The sequence below is a fragment of the Podarcis erhardii genome (genome assembly GCF_964252035.2).
Source record: "Podarcis erhardii genome assembly, chromosome: 1".
NCBI classification, from domain to species: Eukaryota; Metazoa; Chordata; class Lepidosauria; order Squamata; family Lacertidae; genus Podarcis; species Podarcis erhardii.
In genome coordinates this window covers 98,811,531-98,835,539 of record NC_138497.1, presented here as the reverse complement: position 1 = coordinate 98,835,539, position 24,009 = coordinate 98,811,531, and the positions used below count along the sequence as shown (strand labels likewise).

At 43.7% G+C, this 24,009-nt stretch overlaps 1 protein-coding gene across 2 annotated transcripts; it reads left to right on the top strand.

Moving 5' to 3' along the window:
* The first annotated feature begins 92 nt into the window (after window positions 1-92).
* On the top strand, window positions 93-23,982 carry LCT (lactase). 2 transcript variants are annotated; one of them, XM_081870421.1, is made up of 17 exons: window positions 93-1,576; window positions 2,543-2,619; window positions 3,992-4,075; window positions 4,212-4,317; window positions 4,891-4,969; window positions 6,181-6,889; window positions 10,852-11,500; window positions 13,634-15,196; window positions 16,617-16,885; window positions 17,713-18,003; window positions 18,902-19,100; window positions 19,377-19,579; window positions 20,815-20,912; window positions 21,532-21,666; window positions 22,014-22,237; window positions 22,857-23,093; window positions 23,442-23,982. In XM_081870421.1, the coding sequence occupies exons 1-17, from the start codon at window positions 919-921 to the stop codon at window positions 23,651-23,653; spliced, it is 5,793 nt and encodes a 1,930-aa protein (XP_081726547.1). In that variant the 5' UTR covers window positions 93-918; the 3' UTR covers window positions 23,654-23,982. The 2 variants fall into 2 exon arrangements, with proteins under 2 accessions (XP_081726547.1, XP_081726548.1); XM_081870422.1 differs by lacking the exons at window positions 93-1,576; window positions 2,543-2,619; window positions 4,212-4,317 and having other exon boundaries at window positions 4,057-4,075.
* Window positions 23,983-24,009: the final 27 nt, after the last annotated feature.

The following is a 24,009-nucleotide window of genomic DNA, read 5'->3' as shown; positions in this document are numbered from 1 at the left end:
AACACCACTTTAATAGGATTCTATAAGGTTGTGGCTCCAAACCGGATTTGGGATCTATTGTTCAATGCTTGAATTATAGGCTTAAATGTTTGGGACTTGGTATGAGTATGATGATATCACCCTCACATAGAAACACATTAAGACCATGAGTAGATGATACATTTGGCCCGTGAGGCTCTATCCCAGGCCTGCACTTGGTTTTATTAAAAGAAAGAGTAGCGATACAGGGATGGGAATGCAGGCCATGGCATGCAAGGGCAGGTCTGACTTCCCACACATGCTGTTTTCCTGACCACAATCCTCGCCCCCAGCTCTTTGCTCCCAAAGTATCTGGGTGGCAGTAACTTGGGGTGAGAAAAGCGCACAGGAGGAAGGGTCACTTGTCGTTGTTGTCATCCCCACCCCACCAGTGCCAGTTCCTGTTCTTAATGTAAAATGGAAGTCAAGCCCACACAATAATTATCGTTGACATGCTGTCTATTCTGTGTATAAGATTTTCTGCATGCTGTTTTTTACTATTATTTTCTTATTCTGATCTCGGAGTAAACTTTGGGTAGAAAACAATGGGGTTTTTTATCGAGGGGAATGTTAACTATTTTCCTTCCAATTCTCTGCACTTGTGTTAGCAGCTTTGATTTGGGAGCCCTGCATTTTAGTATCTTCTAGTTATCTAAATGGAGTTTTCCAATATCTGTATTGAGGCCTGTATTGTTAAGCCCAGCAACTTTATTTCTTCAATACTCTGCATATGATTCATTAATAATAGCACCTTCAGTGGGACTTAAACCTTTGATTGTCTTATCTTTGTGTACGTTGAGGTTAGGGAACTTTGCATCTTCGTGATTGCACAAGTTGTTAATTTTATCTCTGATGTAGTATAAGAGTGGCACAAGTTCTTCCACCATTGCATTAGCAGATATGGCACTGGTGTACAAGGTGTGTTTGGTTTTTCTGTTTCCTTTGCCTTGCTTTGGAGTAGGCTGGGATCTTACTCAGAAATTTATTTTAGTCGCCGGCCCTCTTAGCGATGACTTAGTAAGTAATTTAAACTTCCAAAGTGGACTTCTAAGAGAACCTCTCAGTTCTGCAACAGGACAGTCAAACTACCTTTGCGATGGGTCTTCCTTACCTTCTCTGCCGCCGTACTTCGCTGAGCTCCGTTCAAGTGGTGTGACCCATTTTAAAGTCTTCTTGCCTTGGACTCGCATCCTTCCAGAGGCAAATGCCCGAAACCCCAACCGGACAAACGTTGAATGCTACAGACAACTTCTGAGAACTCTCAAAGCAGCTGGCATTGAACCGGTTTTAATTCTACATCAGAAACGTTTGCCGAAGTCTTTGGAGACCCGGCTTGCTTTGAGCAAATCTGTGACTTTCACCGACCTTTTTGTGGAATATGCAGAATTTTCCTTTGCATCTTTTGGCGACTTGGTGGACACCTGGCTCACTTTTGGCAGCCTGCCTGAGGACATGGAGCGCTTGCCTCATGGAGATCCGCTGGCCCTCCCTTTGCAGGTGCTAGCTTCAGCACATGAGAAAGCTTATGAAATCTACCATGAAAAATACTCAGCAGAAGGTAAAGAAATTGGTGGGGAGGAGGGAACATGGGATGTGCCTCTGGATAATGTAACATGCACTATGCGTATGGGGTGTGCATGTGAATGAAGTGCGTATGGAAGACGTGACTTCTGTGCACATACTGATACTGCACAGGCCTTGGAAGTTCTGATCGCTATCTTGCTGGGAGGGGAGGGACGTCTTTCATCTAAGAAAAAAAATCCTTTGACTTCTTCTGTCTTGCCCACCAGGCCTCTTAGATGGGCCCAGCCATTGTCCTGCGCCATCTTTCTAAGACTCCTGCCAAAATTATTTCTTGTCTGCTGAACAAATGGGCCAAGGAGCCTTATAATATTTAAGAATGACGTGGAGAGAACACAGCTAAAATCAGAACGATCTCTTCATTCAAATCTCCTCTCAGCCCACACTTTTTCCATTAAGGCTTAAGTGCAAAGAACTTGTTGTTCTCCTCCTCCTCCTCCTGATACTGAACAGAAGTTCATTCAGATGAACACACATTGCTTGAATATATTACATGCAGTATACTCCACCAAACTTAGAATTGGGGCAGAGATCAGTTTGTAGGGCACATGAATGTTGATGTCACTACCGTATTGGCCCGAATATAAGCCACACTCAAATATAAGCCGCACCTTTAAAATTCGGGGGGGGGGGGGAGAAAAAAAGACAATACCCGAACCCTTAAAATTCCGCAGGCACTCATGCCCATACCGTTTTACCGTATGTCTGTTTCAGCAGTGATATCATAGGAGCCCATTTTTGTAAGGTCGCAAATTTAAGCCACGCTTTAACTTTTCACAGTCAGAATTTGGGGGAAAGTGAGGCTTATATTCAGGCCAATACAGTATATAATGAGAAAACTATAAAGGAATTCCTGGAGATTGCTTCTAGTGAAAGTATTCCCTCTCCTTGCATTGAAATTTTGAAAGTAAAATTGACAACATACTTTGTCTCTCATTTACAGATGGGAAAGTGTCCATTTCACTAGATGTTAGTGATGCTGGGCTGGTGTCAGCAAGATCTTTGTTGACTTCAATTCTGGTAACGCCTTTTATTTTCTTAGGACTCTTACAACAGCATATCCAGTAAAGCCAGAGGAAAGAAATTATTTCAATGCCTAATTCTTTTGTGAAACCCATTGCCACTTAGATGGTTATAAAAGGGGGTTAGACGAATGAAGGGTGGGCATATCAGTGGCTTGTTTATTTGCTTGTTTTATAAGATATCTTAACTATTCTTCCCCATAAGCTCCCTGGGCAGGTTACAACTCTCTGGAAGTTATTTGCCAAAGCAGAGTTGCCTCTTTCTAGATAGATACATAGTTGTCACTTTCTCATAATTAGGGGGTTTTGGTTGGTGCGGTGGCCTAAACTACTAAGCCTCTTGGGTTTGCTAATCAGAAGGTCAGTGGCTCGAATCTGCCCAACAGGGTGAACTCCCATTGCTCTATCCCAGTTTTTGCCAACCCAGCAGTTTGAAAGCATACCAGTGCAAGTAGATAAATAGGTACCACTGTGGTGGGAAGGTAAACGGCATTTCCATGCGCTCTGGTCTCCGCCACGGTGTTCCATTGCGCCAGGAGCAGTTTAGTCATGCTGGCCACATGACCCTGAAAGCTGTCTATGGACAAACGCTGGCTTCCTCGGCCTGAAAAGTGAGATGAGCGCTGCACCCCATAGTCGCCTTTGATTGGACTTAACTGTCCAGCGATCCTTTATTTACCTTTTTACCTCATAACAACCAGAGGTATTCCCTGAAAATGTCAACCCACAGACCCATTTTTCATTTTCATATATAGTTAAAATATATTATTTTAACTATTTTCATATATAGTTAAAATATATCTATTTTAACTATTTTAGTCTATCACTCTTAAAGATCATTTACCAACCTTTCATTATTTTTCAAATTGGCATTTTACATGTGAGGGAAAAACCAGAAGCATGACATGCAAGATGATTCAGAATTTCTCTTATCCCTCACCCCATGAAACTTCAGTTAAAGAGCTCTCCAAGAAAATTGGTGATACGTTAATGATTCTTTATTTGAGAATGAGGCGGAATTAATTGTTACGTAATTTACGGCGCACTATGTCAATCATTCCATTAGGGAGAGCATTTTGGCTAGTCAGATGGAATGATCCCCCCTACACTTGTGTGCTTTTCTGGGTGTCCTCGCAACACCCTCCCCTGAGCAAATTTCAGGGACTTGGGGAGAGGAGGGAGGAGCCCCACTGTGCAAGCCAAACTCTTGCCCAATTGAATCCCACCTAGAAAATAAGGAAGAATGTCAATAGAGGAACTCTGGTTCCAAATATAAAGTAATAATAATAGATGTAGCTGCTGCCTAAAGTGTAACATCAGTTATTATAAATGCTATATCTCTCTATGACAATGCTCTGTTTTGATTCCAGGACTCTCTGGACTTTCTCTCTCTCAACCTTCAGTACAACTGTGAAAGGGAAGCAGCTTTCCAAAAGTTCCTGGATGAGCTACAGGTAATTCTTAGCAATTGTACCAAGTGTTCTATATGGATGCTATCTGTTATAGATGGACACGGGAGGTGATGTCACACAGTTTTGACAGTCCTCCTTGATACAACTCATGCATTTTGCTTTGCTTTTTCGTTTATAGCATATGGGGACGAACAATATGGGTATTTTGCTCTTTAGTCTCAAGTTCCACGAGTGTTCCTCCTTGCAAGAAAACCGATTTGCAACAGTGGCTTCCATTTTCAGTGGTAAGTGTCTTCTGTAGGAAGGAACTGTGGTCTTGTGGCTTGCCTGTGTGGTATTTTGGATGTGTGGGTGGAAGTGAAATACAATACAGGCTATGCTGTCGTCCGTATATGTATGTATTTATTTCAACCCTTTATATATCACCTAATAGCATGGTCTCCAAGTGGTATACAGTGAAGTTACAAAAGATTTACTGAGGATAGAATTGGTTAAAGTTAACAGTAAAATCAGAAAAGCTACTTTAAACGCCTGCTGAAATGAAAAATTTACCTGCACCAATTTTGCTGGGGGGGGGGGGGGGCTGTCTGATCTCAGTTGTGAGAAAGTTCCACAGAATTGGGCCCACAATACTGAATGCACAGCTCCTGGTGGAAATGAGCCAAGTCTCTCCCCACTACCGCCTGTCCCCACTATTACTGTCCGAGAGAGACCTTGGTACTATTTACAGGAAGTGGGGCTTCACTGAAAAAGAACTATAGCATAGGACTGGATGTTACTGGCCTAATGTGTGCCCTTTTCCATTGTGCTGATACACTTCTCTTCTCTTTCTCTCTCCCCCCCCCCTCTATTTTCAGCCATTTCTGAAGTTCAAGCATGGGCAATAGGGTATGATGTGAATTGCGTCATGAACAGCTCGTCCGTTCAAGCAATTTGGTACAAAATGTTAATTTTTAATGTTAAACTAGTTTGGTTATGAAGCTGTGCTACTTGCACAATTAAGACTACAGTCCTTACACAGGCATATGTTTGTGTGTGTATGTGTGTGTTTCTGCATGCATACGTGTGTGCATGTGTATACAAGTATCTAATATAGATGTATATTCCAATGATGGTACTCTATGGTATGCAATACTGTTACCTTTTTTTCTTCTTGTTGTTGCTGACATTGGCAGCCATTTTGTGCTGGCACCAATGTCATTTTTATCAAGGTATGAGTCCTGCCAGCTCTCTCTCTCACTCTCTCTTTTTTTTAACTACAAAAAGCACTGGGTATATGTATATTTAATCAGGATGTAGCAAATAACGTTTCAACTGTGTAATATAAATATGGAACATAGACTAGCAGGCTTCATGAATCTGTATGTTTAGCTGAATAGTTAGAGTTTCTTTTATTCAGGGATAAGGGCCACATTCTGTCGTGAGCAACCTTCTGGGAGCCACATGGCAGTGGTGGTAGTGGGCGGGGACAGAGCTAAAATTGAGTGGAGGAATCAATGTGACTCTTACATTGCTACATTCCAGCTACAGAAAGCCAGAGGTTCCACCTATTTCTCTATCCAAGAAGGCAAGAGACATTATCACAGTTCAAGGACACAGTCTAGCCATGCGAAAGCCATTGGGGAGGGTGCAGAGAGCAGGGCCAATGCTCTCTGCACCCTCCTCAGTGGCCTGGGGAGAATCCTGAGGGCCACATAGAGAGGTCCAGCAGTTCACAATTAGTCCCAAAGCCTATGATTCCCCACCGCTAATCTATATGTAGATGATCATTGTTATACAGATTTAGGCTTGCCACATTAAAAAAAAACAACGAAAAACTGGATAAATTTCTGTAAGTTTGATACCCACGATATTTGAAATCTCTATTTTCAGCCTGATTTGAATGCTTATCCATCCTGAATAAAAATTTAATGACAATACAAGTTTGATTTATTTATTTAACTTACTGCATTTCTGTTCTGCCCTTCCTCTGAAGATCACAGGGTAGTTTAAAATACAAAATACACAATATAGTAACAAATAAAACAATGACCCCCTCCCCTATTTTGAACGACCATAGATTGTTTAATTAGCCAGAGGCCTGGGAGAAGAGGAATGTTTATGCCTGGTGCCTAACTTGTTGACATATTCTCTCTTTCTTTTTTTAGCACAAACACAGGAAATCTGGCCGGCCAACCAAAGGCAAAGGAAACCCTGATACCTACTATTGCTCCACTTTCATCCTATCAAGCAGTTTGGGAAAGATTTGCCAGCCAACCTGAGCTGGAGAGAGACTCCTTTTTGCTTGACCTTTTCCCTAGCGGTTTTCTCTGGGGCACATCGACAGGTTCCTTCAATGTGGAAGGAGCCTGGAGAGAGGCTGGGAAAGGGGAGAGCATTTGGGATCAATACGGGCACCAGGGCCATGCCCACATGAATCAAACAGCTGATGTTGCATGCGATAGCTACCACAAGCTGGATTATGACGTTTATCTCCTTAGAGGCCTTCGCCCAAATATTTATAAATTTTCTATATCCTGGCCTAGGGTTTTTGCCAATGGGAGTAAGAGCAGCTTGAACCCTCAAGGCGTAGATTACTACAACAAACTGATAGACAGCTTGCTGGATTCAAATATTGAGCCCATGGTGACCTTGTTCCACTGGGACCTGCCACAAGCTCTGCAGGATCTTGGTGGCTGGCAAAACGAGAGCATCGTCACTGCCTTTGCAGAATATGCAGAGTTCTGCTTTGCCACTTTTGGGGATCGTGTTAAATTCTGGATTACCTTCCATGAACCCTGGGTCATTAGCTACGCTGGATATGGCACTGGGCAGCATCCTCCAGGAATTATTGATCCAGCCGTGGCATCCTATCAGGTACTGACAACAAGTGCAGCAGTTTGGGCCTAATTTTACGGGTTGTGTTGACTCCACAAATAGAAAAGGTGGACCATTGCCTCCTAATCTAGTTCTTCTCTCACCAGACTTGGCCCCATGTCTGATTCTACCAGAGGGCATGAATGGAGTCAATGTGCAAATGAGTCTTTAGGTCTGGTCAAGCTACCGTGTTCTAATCTATAGTATCAGCAATCTTGCAGCAAGTGTGTGAGCATGCAGTTGACCCTTCAGTTGGTCACTGTTCTTGTTCAGAGGATGGCTTTGAACCCCCAGATGTTTTGATTTAACCATCAGATAACATGAATGGAAAAAATCGAGATTGGCTGGATTTGTGCCCTTTTCATTCTGAAATGGCTCTCTGGCTTTCTTGTCTACCTTAATGGTATTGACATGATACATTCCAGAGAAGGGTCTCTGCCATTGGAACTGTGGTGGCACGGAAACCATTCTCTCATAGCTCTTACACCACTTGGCTTCTTCCCATGTCAGAGAGTTGTCCCTCCCAGGGCTTGGAACAATACTGGCAGGGAAGGGTGTCACAGCATAGAACAAACTCCTTGCATGTTACTTCTGGCACTACAGAGTAGTATTGGAAGTGGCTGCAGTGTGGTTAGAGAGACACTGGTTGTGTAATGTTGGAAGGGACCCTCAGAAGCATTTTCATGCACTGAAGAAAAAACCCATTATCTTGCTCCTGATAGGGGCCACTGTATATTTGGCATCCTATACAGAGGTGGGACGCAGGTGGCACTGTGGGTTAAACCACAGAGCCTGGGACTTGCCAATAAGAAGGTTTAGGGTTCGAATCCCCGCAACGGGGTGAGCTCCCATTGCTCGGTCCCAGCTCCTGCCCACCTAGCAGTTTGAAAACATGTCAAAGTGCAAGTAGATAAATAGGTACCGTTGTGGCGGAAAGGTAAACGGCGTTTCCGTGTGCTGCTCTGGTTCGCCAGAAGCGGCTTAGTCATGCTGGCCACATGACCTGGAAGCTGTACGCCGGCTCCCTCAGCCAATAAAGCGAGCGCCGCAACCCCAGAGTTGTCCACAACTGGACCTAATGGTCAGGGGTCCCTTTACCTTTATATTCAGAAGTGGTTGCCCAAATAAGCATCTTTAAACCCATATCTACAAGTAGACTAGGAATCTCTTGGATCAGCAGAAGTTATTTTTCTCTGCTTCCACACCTGAGATCATAGTGCAGTTGAGCAGTGTATCAGAATGTTTGTGCACCACTTAGGTATAAGGAGGAAGAAAAGAGTTTTATTAGGGTATTGTGCTTCAAGGGGTTTTAAAAATTTAAAAGGGGTTGGCAAAGATTTCCAAATATTGGGTATCTTATCTCTAACTTCTAAAACAGAATGTATAAGCAGGTGGTACAATGAGAACTACTGGCACATTCAATATTTCCTGGCAGATTTGTGAGGATTTTGTAACCATACATCAATACAGATAACTGAGTAGATGTCAGGACATCTTCAGGGAAGAATCCCAGGGATTTTTTTATTGCCTTACAAATACCACACAGCTATCCATCATGTGACTGTCCTGCCATGAGACTGGCTGATGGACAGTTTCTGAATACCGTATTTTTCGCTCAATTGGACACAGTTTTTCCCCTCCAAAAATTGAGGGGAAATGTGTGTGCGTCCTATGGAGCGAATGCAGGCTTCTGCCATAGCCGCGCGCAACCCCTCCGGCAGGGAGAGGCTGCACGGGGCTATGGCTTCTTTAGCCCTGTGCAGCGTCTCCCGGCAAGGAGAGGCTGCACGGGGCTAAAGGGGAAGCCAGAACAGCGAGCGGGATCCATCCCACTCGCTGCCTTGCCTTCTTCCATAGCTGCGCGCAACCCCTCCGCAGGGAGAGGCTGCACGGGGCTATGGATTCTTTAGCCCTGCGCAGCGTCTCCCAGCAAGGAGAGGCTGCACGGGGCTAAAGGGGAAGCCAGAACAGCGAGCGGGATCCATCCCACTCGCTGCCTTGCCTTCTTCCATAGCTGCGCGCAACCCCTCCGCAAGGAGAGGCTGCACGGGGCTAAAGCGGAAGCCAGAACAGCGAGCGGGATCCATCCCGCTCGCTGCCTTGCCTTCTTCCATAGCTGCACGCAACCCCTCTGGCAGGGAGAGGTTGTGTGCAGCCTGTACGCTGCTCTTTGGGGCTGGGGGGGGGGGAACTGGGTGCGCCCTATGGTTCAAAAAATACGGTACATGCAGCACATGTATCAGCCTGTAGGCAGACCTGGATTAGCTTGCTCTGGGAATAGTTTCTGCCACATGAGCGTATATTATGTTACCAGTTACTTGGAATATAGGCTAATTTAGATTTAGTTGTCAGGACGCTTTGGCTTCCAAAGAAAGGAGTTGGGGGAAGAAATGGAATCTTTAGCAGACTGGAATTGAAACCAGTTTAGGACAGATACTTTTATTGATACTACAATACCATATACTACAGCCATGTTTTCAGATGTTGGGGACTGGAAATGTTGCAGCAGCAAGCAAATAAGTGAGAAGGTAGTTCTCTTGCATTTGAAGGAACTGTTTCCTGCATTGCAAACTGTAGTAAGTGTTCTTTATGACATGGTGCAAAGTTGATTTTGAGCTAAGGTATGACAAAAAGCTGCTATAATTATCTGATCTCTTTAAGCCTTGAGGTGGGAGGGGGTTGGAGCCTGGGCCCCTCAAATATCATTTGAATGTTATGAGGAAATGTAGTGGGCTGCAAATATCAATGGTGTGTACGTATAAACCTGTTATAGATAGGTAGCCGTGTTGGTCCGCCATAGTCAAAACAAAATAAAAAAATTCCTTCCAGTAGCACCTTAAAGACCAACTAAGTCAGTTCTTGGTATGAGCTTTCGTGTGCATGCACACTTCTTCAGATACACTGAAACAGAAGTCACCAGACCCTTCTAAATAGTGGGAAGGTGGGGAAGGGTATTACTCAGAAGGGTGGTGGGAATGGGTGATTGGCAGATAGCTGTGATGAGCCTGTTGACGACTCTTAACAACTGCAATAGGTCTTACAGGAAAAAGCAAGGGGTGAGAAGGTGAAAAATGGCTTTGTCATGTATAATGAGATAAGAATCCAATGTCTTTGTTAAGACCAGGTCTCTCCATGGTTTTAAGTTTGGTAATAAGTTGCAATTCAGCAGCTTCTCTTTCCAGTCTATTTCTGAAATTCCTTTGTAATAGAACAGCTACTTTGAGATCTTGTATAGAATGTCCTGGGAGATTGAAATGTTCTCCTACTGGCTTCTCTGTCTGAAGAAGTGTGCATGCACACGAAAGCTCATACCTAGAACTAACTTAGTTGGTCTTTAAGGTGCTACTGGAAGGAATTTTTTTATTTTGTTTTTACGTATAAACCTGTCTTTCTACTTGGTCCAGCAAGCCCAAGCGTAGTCCAATGTTGTACCTTCAGATGTTGTTGGGCTACAACTCCCCCCTCCCCATTCCTGACCTTTGGCCATGCTGACTGGGCCTAATGGGAGTCCAACAACATCTGGAGGGAATCCATATTGGCTACCCTTCTCTGCTGCAGTTGAAAGCAGTTCTCCAAAGTCTCAAGCAGAGGCCTTCCCTAGCATTTACAGTGGTACCTCGGGTTAAGTACTTAATTCGTTCCGGAGGTCCGTTCTTAACCTGAAATTGTACTTAACCTGAAGCACTACTTTAGCTAATGGGGCCTCATGCTGCTGCGCCACCGGAGCACAATTTCTGTTCTCATCCTGAAGCAAAGTTCTTAACCCGAGGTACTATTTCTGGGTTAGCGGAGTCTGTAACCTGAAGCGTATGTAACCCGAAGCGTATGTAACCCGAGGTACCACTGTATATAGATCATGTAAAGGATGAGAAGTGGGGGCACTTCCTTCATGAAAATGATGTGCTCTACCAGTGAGTTGTACTCAGTGGAATAATACTTTTTCCTTCCTTCCCATAAAAAAGGTGGCTCATGTTATTCTCAAAGCTCATTCTCGAGCCTGGCACATTTATGATACCCAGTACCGCCCTGAACAGCATGGGAAGGTGGGAATAGTATTGAATTCAGACTGGGCTGAACCCAAGACCCCAAGCAGTGCCGAGGATGTGAGAGCGGCAGAACGCTACTTGCACTTCATGTTGGGCTGGTTTGCTCACCCGATATTCGTCAACGGCGATTACCCAGAAGTCCTGAAATCCCAGATCCAGGAGAAGAACCAGCAGTGCTCAACTCCCATCGCCAAGCTCCCCGGGTTCACCGATGAGGAGAAGCAGCAAGTGAAGGGGACGGCTGACTTCTTTGGCCTTTCCCACTACACTTCCAGGCTCATCAGTGCTCCAGTGAATCATAGCTGCGCTCCAACTTATGAGGATATCGGAGACTTTTCCCAACACGTGGATCCTTCTTGGCCGCAGACGGCTGCACCTTGGCTCTACGCAGTGCCTTGGGGGCTGAGGAGACTGCTGCTGTTTGTGTCCAAAGAATATACTGGGATAACAAGGGTTCCAATTTATATAGCAGACAATGGGGCGCCCACAGGTGACGGAGGCGATCTTGTTAATGACACCGTGAGAGTGGATTACTACCGGCTTTATATCAACGAGGCTTTGAAAGGTACAAGGGGCTGTTATGAATTGGGGCAGGGAACAGGCATGCAAAAGGGAATTGAAAGTAAACCTGTCAGGATGAAGTCAAGTTTATTGACTTAGCCCCCTGTTCCCTTTCAACACAATATCCTCCAAGATCTTATCACATTCCTGTCAATCTCCAGCATAACTGTAAATATCATGCCCCGTCCCAGTGGGGAAAGGAATGGAATGAGTAGATATGTTCACCATGTGAACATGGCATGCAAACATCACTTTTTAAATGTGATGATTTTCATTTAAAAATGGTTTGAGACACTGACCTAACTAATCGGAAGCAAATTTAATACTTTAATTAAATGTCCTCAAAAGAACAGTTTTGCCGGGTAATAGGCATACAGTGTTAGAAAAGCAGCTTAAATGCAGTGTATGAAATACACAGGTTGCTTACCTAGGTTGGCTTGAAGGACAGCGCCTGAGACTTCCTTGCTTAGCTATCAGATTTTGACCTGCCTGCTTAGAAGATGCAGGACTGTTTTGCTCTGCACCTCCAAACAGGTCTGGATGCTCTTTTGAGTTGAGCCTGGTGGAAAACGATGTAATTAATGCATTCATCCCAGCCAGAGTATATTTTGTCACCCCATGATAAAGGACATCAAGGAATGCCTAGTTTGTAACCCCTGAATGCCTGAACATGAGAATGCTAGTTCACACCTTGCATCTTCATTCCTTTTTGGTTACTCCTGTATCCTGTAGTGATTTACTCATAGGAATGAACCATCAAAGATTACATGCCACAGACAGAATTTTCACATTGCTTCACTCACAAGGCTTTTCAAGAGTCAGGCTGCTTCAACCTTGGACATTTACTGTGGAATTTACATGTACTTATGTCATCTGCATGACATAGTGATCAATACATACTCTTCCCACATTTCCCATTACCTTCCTTTTTTTTTTGTTTTCAGGGCTCAGAAAATCTGACCAGTTGTTGTTTTTTAACGCACTGGAACAGTTGCACAATTTCCCCAAGATATAGATAGATGACCTATCGCGCAGCTGTTAGCAAATTGTTTGGCCAATTATGTGCTATTTACATTGTTGTAGCCTCTGTGGTTCATCTCTTCCCCCTAGGAACCAGTTTTGTCACTTCAACCCTTTCCCCTCCAAAAAGAATTGTCTTATATCTGGTTCTTTTCTCTCTCTCACTCCTTTCCCTGCCATTAAATTGCGGGTGTGGTGGCTGGGAAAGAATACATGATCTGCAGTGCTGTAAGTGAGGAAGGAATATATAAACATGATCCTAATGTAGAGCTGGGATGCGGGTGGCGCTGTGGTCTAAACCACTGAGCCTTGGGCTTGCTGATCGGAAGGTCGGCAGTTCGAATCCCCGCGACAGGGTGAGCTCCTGTTGCTGGGTCCCTGCTCCTGCCCACCTAGCAGTTCGAAAGCACGTCAGAATGCAAGTAGATAAATAGGTACCACTCCAGTGGGAAGGTAAACGGCGTTTTCGGCGCTGCTCTGGTTTCACCAGAAGCGGCTTAGTCATGCTGCCCACATGACCCAGAAAAACTTTCTGCAGACGAACATTGGCTCCCTCAGCCAGTAAAGCGAGATGAGCGCGGCAACCCCAGAGTTGTTCACGACTGGACTTAACTGTTAGGGGTCCTTTACCTTTACCTTTTAATGTAGAGCTGGGGAAAAGAACTGCACACCTGGCTACATAATGCCACTTAGATTCCAGACGTCTGGAAAAGATTTGCTGCTTCACTTGCTGCTCAAAGCCAGATAGAAATGATTGGTTGCTACTTTATACATCTGGAAGTATTCTTCCAGGTACTGTATAGCCAAGTACTGTATAGTTGAGTAATGATGAGGATGCATGTGTGAACCGGCCAAAGTCCTTGAACTCCTTTAGTGCATTATCACTTCCCTATGCCATTTTGTATATTGTCTCTTACATGCAAATGACTTTAAAAGGAAATTCAAATGTGCAGATGAATAGCAATAATAGCTTGCACTGACTCGGGACAATATGGACTACCCTCTGAAAATCCATGCCGTTGCTGCAATGCTGAGAGAAGAAGATAGGTGTGGTTGTGCTATGTATTTAAACAAATGATTAAAAATCTTAACTAAATTCTATCTCCTTCATTGACAGCTATAAAGCAAGATGAAGTTGATGTTCAAGCATACATTGCCCGATCATTGATTGATGGCTTTGAAGGCCCAGCAGGTTACAGTCAAAGGTTTGGCCTACACCAAGTGAATTTTGAAGATGCAAACAGACAAAGGACACCCAAAGAATCTGCCTATTTCTTCTCCACCATTATTGAAAATAATGGATTTCCTAGCACGGTCTCAAGAAAATTTCTCCAGCCGCTCAGAAAGGATGTTTCCATACCTCCACGGCTGCCTAGTTTATCAGCTTCTGAAGTTCCTTCCAAGGCAAAGGTGGTTTGGGAGAAATTTTCAAAACAGTCTGATTTGGAAAGAGACACATATTTTTATGGCACCTTCCCAGAAGATTTTCTGTGGGGTGTTTCTACTGCTGCCTACCAAACTGAAGGAGGTTGGGATGCAGATGGGAAGGGACCTAGCATCTGGGATAATTTTACCCACATCCCAGGGAATGTTAAGAACAATGATACAGGAGATATAGCTTGCAACAGCTACAATAAAGTAGATGAAGATCTTTATTTGCTGAGAGCCTTAAGGGTAAACACCTATCGCTTCTCCCTGGCGTGGCCTCGGATCTTTCCAAATGGAAGAAACCATTCTATAAATAACTATGGTGTCAGTTATTACAACCGGCTGATTGATGGTTTGCTGGCCCAGAACATCACACCAATGGTCACTCTCTACCACTGGGATCTGCCCCAAGCTCTACAAGACATTGGTGGCTGGGGAAACCCTGTGATGGTTGAACTGTTTGATAGTTTTGCAGACTTTTGTTTTCAGGCATTTGGAGACAGGGTCAAGTTCTGGATTACTTTCAATGAACCTATTGCCATCTCTGTGCTAGGCTACGATACGGGATTATTCCCACCAAATGTAAAAGATAACCCGGGCAATGCATCCTACAGTGTTACTCATGCAATACTAAAGGCCCATGCAAGAGTTTACCACACATATGACCAGAAATACAGAGAGAGTCAGAAAGGTGTGATCTCTCTGAGTCTCAACATGGATTGGGTTGAGCCAAAGACACTAAACAATCCTCGGGATGTAGAAGCTGCTGATCGCTACCTGCAGTTCATGGGAGGGTGGTTTGCACACCCAATTTTTAAAAACGGCGATTACCCAGATGCAATGAAGTGGAAAGTAGGGAACAGGAGTGAACTACAGAAACTACCATCTTCCCGGCTTCCAGGTTTCACACAAGAAGAAAAAGACTATATCAGGGGCACAGCCGATGTCTTTTGCCTGAATTATTACACTGCTGGAATTATAAAGCACAGCACCACCAGGCTGAAACCATATTCTTACGAGTATGATCAAGAACGAGTATTGGAGATTGACCCTTCTTGGCCTAGCTCGGCAATGGAAAATATGCGGGCAGTGCCCTGGGGGCTGCGTAGGCTGCTAAACTGGATCAAAGAGGAATATAGCAATCCTCCCATTTACATTACTGAGAACGGGGTTGGGCTAAAAGCCAAGTCTGATGTTGATGACACCAGCAGGATCTTCTATTACAAAACACACATTGATGAAGTTTTGAAAGGTAAAGATGTTGTAATAACGCAACAGGTTGAGGTTGTCTAGTTTTAAGATACTGGGTAAAAATAGAAGTTTGCTCAATGTAATCAGCTAAATAATCAGTTAGAGGTCTGTGTAGACTAGTTTTAGTTTTAGATTCTAGATCAGTCATTCCCAAACTGTGCAGAGTCAGCACAAAATGCTTATACAGTGGTGCCTCGCAAGACGAAAAACTCGCTAGACGAAAGAGTTTTCCGTCTTGAGGTGCTTCGCAAGACGAATTTCCCTATGGGCTTGCTTCACAAGACGAAACGTCTTGCGAGTTCTTGCAAGTTTTTTTCCTTTTCCCCCCCTTTTTCTAAGCCTCTAATAGCGGCTAAGCCGCTAATAGCCGCTAAGCCGCTAATAGCCGTGCTTTGCAAGACGAAAAAACTGCAAGACAAAGAGACTCGCGGAACGAATTAATTTTGTCTTGCGAGGCACCACTGTACGCCACAAGGCATCATTAAAAGAACTCTGTGAGTGCCAAATTAGACAACACACTGGTCACACCATTACCAGTTATGTGATTGGGTTTTTTTAAAGTATATTGCTAGATCGAGGGTATTGATCCAGAGCACAAGAGAAGGTGGGTGGTTACAAGGGTTATAGCCTTCATGCTAGAGTCTGATTCAGTCAAGGTTGTGCTCCTCCTGAAATTTACTTTACACACCCATGTTTTAACACTGAACCCAATTAAATAGCTTTAAACATATTAGGCTACTTGTATTTATATTCTGATTGCTCTGAAACTGTTCTGAACCCCTCAGGCCTCCCTCTTTTCTCTACAAAATGTCTGGCTACAGGCCTCAAACCGTGGATTATCCAAACAGCTACACGTGAGGGTTGTTTCTGCTACATGCATTAAATTAGTCTGGTCATCCTCAGCCTTTGTGTCACAGAGTGTAATGGTACAGTCAATAGCATTTTAATAAGTACAAAACATCATTAAAGTGTGCAGAAGTCCTTTTTTCTTTCCTTTCTTGATAATGGTTTTTAATTATAGTTATAATAAATACAATTTTTGATCTTTCCTAAAGGTATATAATTCATAAGGTTTTTAGTAAAGCCTGGTTTGGGGATTTGCTATCCTTGAAAATGCATGACTATGAAGTAAGAGCTGAAACAAAATATTGTGCAAATTCCTTACCCTTTTTTTTTTTTTTTTTGCGCTTGTCAGCGCCCATCTCCTCTTGTACCTGGAGAAAAAGGTGGTATGTAATTTAAATAAATAAATAATGCTTGTGGAAAGGGAGTAAGTCGGTGGGACTTGTGAATTGGCAAGGATTGACTATTAATATGCATGTGAACATATAATGGGTAACTAGTGTATTTTTTCACAATTCTACTTTCTTGCTCATCGTTACATTGATGGTCTATTAAGCAAGTGTTTCTTTCTGTTTTAGCCTACAAGCTGGACGGCGTGAACGTTCGTGGCTATGTTGCTTGGTCTTTCATGGATAGTTTTGAATGGTTAAATGGTTACGAGCCAAGATTCGGCCTTCACCAGGTTGATTTTGAAAATCCGAACAGGCCAAGAACTCCAAAACGTTCAGCGATATATTACGCTGGAATCATACGTCAAAATGGAATCCCTCTGGCAAAAGAGGAAGAATTCCTTTATGGAGAATTTCCGGAGAACTTTTATTGGAGTGTGGCATCATCAGCATATCAGGTTAGGTCAGTTGGTCCCCACCCACCGGACCACTCAAAAATTGCAGAGCAGCTTAATGATTTTTCTGCTTGTGGTGAAAATTGCAATGCACTGTGCTAGATGCTGTATGATACTTAATTGCAGTTTAATTGCTTCTTTTGTTCCTTACCTGTCATATTTTATTGTACTGAAATTTGAATTCCGTAATATATAAATATATAAGAAATAAAAGGAGCAACAAGAAGCAATAAAAAAATGCAAATAAGGATTTAATGGCATGGATGTGTGAGTCTTCAACCACAGATTTGCCGTCATGCTGCAGACCACATGAATGAAACTCCAGGTTTAGGTAATCTATTGGTAGACGGTTGCTTGTTTGGTGGAAGCTATCCTAAACCTTCATTTTGTGAATAATATGCCAACTAAGCAAGCTGAATGCTGTCAGGCTTGGGGACCTTGATGATGATGAATCACTGGGGTGAGAGCCAGGGTGATGTAGTGGTTAGAGCTGCCTCCCCCCCCCCAAGCTGTTGCCCTCCAGATGTTTTGGTCTACAACTCCTAGCATCCCTGACCATTGGCCAGTCAGCTTGTGGCTGAGGAAGTTGTAGTCCAAAACATCTGGAGGGCACCGTGTTGGGGAAGCCTGGATTAAAATGGTGGGCTAAGGTTGGCGAGACCCTGGTTCAGATTCCTACTCAGCCGTGAAGCTCACTGGGCAACCTTTGCCTAGTCACTCTCAGCCTAACCTACTTCCACAAGGTCGTTGTGAGGATAAAAACCGAGGCTGGGGCATGTATGTCACCTTGAGCTGGGATACAAATGTGAGAAATATTTGTTTCCTTAAAGATCGAAGGGGCATGGAGAGCAGATGGGAAAGGTCTCAGCATTTGGGACCAGTTTGCACATACGCCTTTGAAAATCGGCAACGATGAAAATGGAGATGTAGCTTGCGACAGCTACCACAAGATGGAGGCAGACTTGGCTATTCTGAAGGACCTCCAGGTGACTCATTATCGCTTTTCCATCTCCTGGACTCGCATTCTCCCTGATGGGACCACCAAGTACATAAATGAAGCTGGCCTGAAATACTATGAAAGGCTTGTGGATGCTCTCCTTGCGGCCAATATCCAGCCTCAGGTAAATGATTGGACTTCTGCACTCAGGGGAAGAGGTGTAACATATGTTATCAGTCTGATTTTTAATTAGATTATGTTTATCAGTGTTCACTGTAGAACCTGGCAATATCTTCAATTCTCAGACATCTTCAATTAGCTTGTGTTAAATGGTCAGAGACCATTTCATAGAGGCTGACACAAATGCATGCTGCCATACTCTAATCAGAGGAGTCACTTACAAGTTCTACCTATTTTAAACCTGTGCAGAAGATAATGTGGGCTCAGGGTGTTTATCTAGAACTTAACAATTATGAAATCTGCCTTGGTTTTTAAGAGAGCAGAGACTGCAGTGTCTTTGCTCCAGAAATCTAAGTTTCTGCATTGGATTTCTTCCAAGTATCCACAAGGAAGTAGAATAAACTTTTATCAGGAATTCATCTTCCACTCCCAAACTGTAGCCTTTTTCTGGACACCATTAGGCATGGCAGGTCCCATCTGTGTTACACCTTCCAGGTCATGCCGCAAGAACTTCTGAAATACATCCCATATTGTACTCCTTTCTTGATTATCGCTTTCCTTGACTGAATGAGGGTTCAGGGAAAGGTGGAAAAGGGAGAACTGAAGATGCTACGTTCAAAGTCTCGATAGCCTTGTAAAAGGTGTTGCTAATCCTCACGTGTTTTCTGGAAATAGTTTGCTTTCCGACCATCGCAATCCAGGAATTGTTGTTGAGTTACATGTGGTAGATCTGCATAAAATGGCTGACTGTGCCTAATAGTTAAATAATGGACAAACTTCACATTTAGCTTTACTTTTGTATGCCCCCCCCATTGCATTGCCCCTGTTTCCTACTACAATTTGATGGTTGGTTATTTTGACAAAATGGCAGATGTTTGTGAATGTCTTGTCTCCATCTCTAGGTAACTATGTACCACTGGGACCTCCCTCAGGCCCTTCAAGATGTTGGAGGGTGGGAAAATGAGACTATAATCCAGAAATTTAAAGATTACGCAGAGATCCTTTTCCAAAGATTTGGCGAGAAGGTGAAATTCTGGATAACCTTGAACGAACCCTATGCCATTGCTAACATTGGTTACGGTTATGGAGTCTCAGCTCCAGGTAAGGTATAGGTTCTCATTGGCAAGAGCAAAGCTTTGCAGAACCAAAGGACACTGATGATCTGACCTTGTGTGGTTGTTTGTGAGAACACAGCTTTGTGATAGATGCCCAGTGAAAGTGGGAGACAATCTGATGCCATTCTTGAAGGTGTCTCCTGGTTGAAAGCCAAATTGCCTAGAACTATTGAGAAACACTATCAAAATGCACCATTAATTGCTGCTTCAGCTGAGTCCAGTGCTGCAGAATAACACACTTCCAATCATGTTGTTTTCTTAGGCATCTCTGCCAGACCAGGCCGAGCCCCTTACATAGTGGGCCACAACTTGATCAAGGCCCATGCAGAAGTCTGGCATCTTTACAATGAAACATACCGCCCAAAGCAAGGAGGATTGATCTCTCTTTCCATCAGCGTAGAGTGGGCTGAACCCAAGAACCCTGCCAAGCAGGAGGACCTCGACGCTGCCAGGAGATATGTCCAGGTAATGTGATGACTCCAAAGGGACCCACATCAGTACATTTTAGCCACACACCCTGCTTTCACTTCCTTAGGGCGGTATAGCACCTTTGCCAGCTTTGTGGTAGCCAGGACTACACTAATGGGTATGTGATCTTCCAATTAGAGAAAGAACAGACACAAAACCTCTGCTCAGGCAGAGCTGTAGCTGTAGGTAACAAACACATGAAGAAGCTATCAAGAACATGTGGACTAGCTCCTGAATGTGTACCAGCCAGGCCCCCAGTCAATGCATAAATGATAAGTCTTCGTATGATTGGAGAGGGGTGTGTGTGTGTGTGTGTGTGTGTGTGTGTGTGTGTGTCTCCCCCCCTCCACATAGTGCTCCCGCCTCTGGTACCCAGATTGACCTCGCTTCCACTTCTGTGCAGCTAAGCTGTGCATGCATACATCCTGCCTTGCAGGCCTTTTCCCACCTGGAGCAACGCTGTATTGCAAAGGCCAGGTGTGACCTAGCACACTTGTCTTACAGAACTCCTCCACTGTCGGAGGCAGTAAACCTCTGTGTACCAGTTGCTGGGAAGAGTGCTGTTGCACTCAGGTTCTGCTCACAGGTTTCCCTTTGGGGCTTCTATGGGGACAGAATGCTGGACTAGGGGGTCATTTAGCCTCCTCTGGCAGGCTCTTGTATTATTTCCTTAACTCTGCTTCAGAGACTCAGCAAAACAAGATGTCAATCCTTCTAAAGGACCCAAGGTGTTGATCCTTGGGCACCATATTTCATCTGAACACTCAAATCATAATGTTGGCCACGATCCTGACCAGTCAGCTGCCATTGTTTGGATATCTTGGGGGGTGTTGCACTATCCTTTAAAAACAGACACTTGGAGACAGGGATGAGACTTTGCCTTTTGGGTCAGTCTGACGAACTGGTAACTATTGGTTCAGCCAAGAGACCTGAAGAGCCAGTGTGGTGTAGTGGCTAAGAGCGGTAGTCATGTAATCTGGGGAACCGGGTTCGCGTCTCCGCTCCTCCACATGCAGCTGTTGGGTGACCTTGGGCCAGTCACACTTCTTTGAAGTCTCTCAGCCCCACTCACCTCACAGAGTGTTTGTTGTGGGGGAGGAAGGGAAAGGAGATTGTTAGCCGCTTTGAGACTCCTGAAGGGGAGTGAAAGACGGGATATCAAATCCAAACTCTTCTTCTTCTGTTGCCAAAGCGTTGCTTAATAAGCATCCCTTTTTATTTCCCTGTTGTAGTTCTTTGCTGGTTGGTTTGCTCACCCTATCTTCAGAAACGGTGATTATAGCGAAGTGATGAAAAGGAGGATACAAGAGAGAAGTGCCGGCCAATCGAGGTAAGTGTCTGGCAGGACTAACTGCAGCAGCTGGACCACAACCACGGCCGGTCCATACTGTTGGCTCATGTCACTTAGAAGCAATTCTATCTAAATTGTTGAAATAAAAATAAACCACACATTTTGAAGGGCCACCCTGGCTGTGTCCAAGAACAAATTTACCCTCCCCAAAGTGGTTTTCCTCTGCTGCTGCTTTCCTCCTGGTGTGCACTGCCCTCTTCGCTTAATGCTGCAGGCAATCAGCAGCTAAAGCACAGTTGTGGGTAAACTCCCCTTGAAACAGAACCACCCTATATTGAAAGTTCCTTCTCCTCCATCCAGGGTATGTTCAGAGCCTGTAATACTGTAGTACAGCAAGGGAGCAGGAAAGGGTGGTGATTGAGACAAAGCAGGGGACTAGTCTTTTTGAGTACCTGCTCTTTGAATAAGGTGAAGTACATGTGGTCATCATTACTGTTCATGTTAAAATTTCCAGCTACCAGCTGTTGCTTTTAAAAACAATACTTTTGCTCTGAATGACAGTGCCCTTTTCTTTAAAAAAGTAAGTATGATAATTGAAGCTTTCCCTTTTGTTAAATGCATCTATGTGAGCCTCTCTCCCATTTTGTGTGTGTTGCAGACTCCCTGAATTTACTGAAAGTGAAAAGCAGAGGATTAAAGGCACATTTGACTTCTTTGGTTTGAACCACTATACAACAGTATTGGCATCCAACTTAAACTATTCTTCTCTCTTTACATCCTACGATGCTGATAGGTAAGATGTGAGCATGACTTCATACTGCATCAAAGCATGCATACTTTTCTGGAATCTGTGCTTTCACTCTGTGCCTAATAATCTTGGTTGGGCTGGCTGTAGCTGATGGAAATTGTATTCCAAAACATCTGGAGGGCATCAAGTTGGTGATCTACTAGAAAGTTTTAAGGCTGAGCACCCATTTTCCTCTCTAAACCCAGTGCATTGCACACTGCATCACACTTAAGCCCCCAACTACTGTTGACCAGGCTACTGTTGACCAGTCTTCATGGTTGATGTCTAGCTGACTTTAATGGATCAATACAAATAACCTTTTCCCACGTTATTATCATGTTCTTTTTTTGCAGGGGTGTTGCCTCTATAACAGACCGCAGCTGGCTGGGCTCTGGTTCCTTTTGGTTGAAGGTGACCCCTTTCGGCTTCAGGAGGCTCCTGAAGTGGATCCAGGAAGAATACAATGACCCACCTATTTATGTGACCGAGAATGGGATTTCAGAGCGTATAGACGGGGGCTTCAATGATACTTGGAGAATTCACTACTTAAGGAGTTACATCAACGAAGCTTTAAAAGGTACATGGTTTCCCCTCCACATGGTTCCAAATCACCCCCCAAATGTTTGTGACACTTGGATTTAAATTGATCTGTGATCCTCTGCCCTGCCCTGCCCTGCATTCCTTGCAACAGAGTTGGTGGTAAGGCCCTTCTGTGGCTGTATCTGCATAGGGCTGGGCAGAAAGCACGACTGGTTTTTAGTGTGGGAGTTAACATGTCTTCTGGAGCTGCCCCAGGACTTCCACTTTCTATTGACTTCAGGGGTGAAAGAATAGTCTCCAGAATCAAGATAGAATATGTTGCTTAATTCCCATTGACACAAGATCATACTCTTACTCTGGATTACGTCCTCTAAAATGGTTACCACTGTCTGGTTTCATTGTTGTCATTGCCAGTAAATATGAAGATGTGAGAAAAAAAATCCATTAATTGACGACTTTTTGATCATCCAGATTGTGGATACAAAAGGAATTTGGGATTTTTAAGGTGCAGCCACTCTCTGTTTGGAATGGATACTTTGTAAAGCACCTAGTGTTAATAAGGGGTCTTTGGTTTTCACTCCCTGTTGATCATTAAAGTACAGTGTACGCATGTATAGGGCTGCATTTTAAAACTCTTCCCCCCACCACCTTAACAGGAATTGTACTTGATGGTGTTGATCTGCGAGGCTACACTGTATGGAGCCTGATGGATAATTTTGAATGGGCAGTGGGCTTTGCTGAAAGATTTGGGTTGTATTACACCAACTATACAGACCCAAATCTATCCAGAATTCCAAAGGAGTCTTCAAAATATTATTCATCTATCATCCGGTGTAATGGCTTTCCAGATCCAGCCACTGGGCCTCATTTGTGCCTTGAGTCACAATCTGGAGGTAAGTAAATTACTAATTGAGGAGTTAGGAAAATCCATGAAGTGGTACAGTAAAAATAACCTAAATGTTTAAAACTTTTAACTTCGCTTTTATAGAAAACTTGCATATCGTGTTAATGACATTCTGGAAAGTAAGGTGGTATGTGGTTACCGAAAGGTAGGCTGTGTAAAAAAAAAATCCTTGGTGTAATGTCCTTAAATGATTTAGTCTAGATTTTTACAGAAAAGTTGCCCGAATGGCCTGATGTATTTTGGAAGGCTGGAGAAGCAAGTAAAAAAGATTTAAATGAGGGGTGATCAGAAGGCCTGCTCATAGTGTCATTCATGTGAATTTCACTTACATTTCTAGGTACTACTATGGCGCCAACAAGCAGCACTGCTCGGCCTATCGACAATTCAGCCATGAAGGTGCAGTTTTTGGGACTGGACTTGACTTTGTCTAATGCAGAAGTAGGCCTTTATGTGCTCTTTTCCCTATTCTTAATGTCTGTGCTAGGCATTGTTCTTTTTTCATATCTATATAGAAAAAGGACCAAAAAAGCCAGCCAAAAAAGTTTTTAAATATTGCAGCTTGCATTTAATTAGTTTATCATGCGAGTTTTTTCTCCTGCCCGTGTTTAGAACAGACACACAATTATTTTAATCAGTGCTTTTTTTCTAGAAAAAATAGGTGCCAGTACTCAGCATGAAGTTGTTACAGTAAGTGCTATACTTTTTAAGCAAGAAGAAGAGGTGCTGGTACTGCGTACCCTTGAATACTCCCTGAAAAAAAGCACTGATTTTAATACCTATTGTTGACGTTAATATTTTTATTGCTTGAATTGTTATGTGCAGTTCACCCTGGGAATAAGGGGTGGGGACAATTTTAAAATAAATGAACAAGTTGATAACATATTGCAAAGCGTCAAGTTGGTATC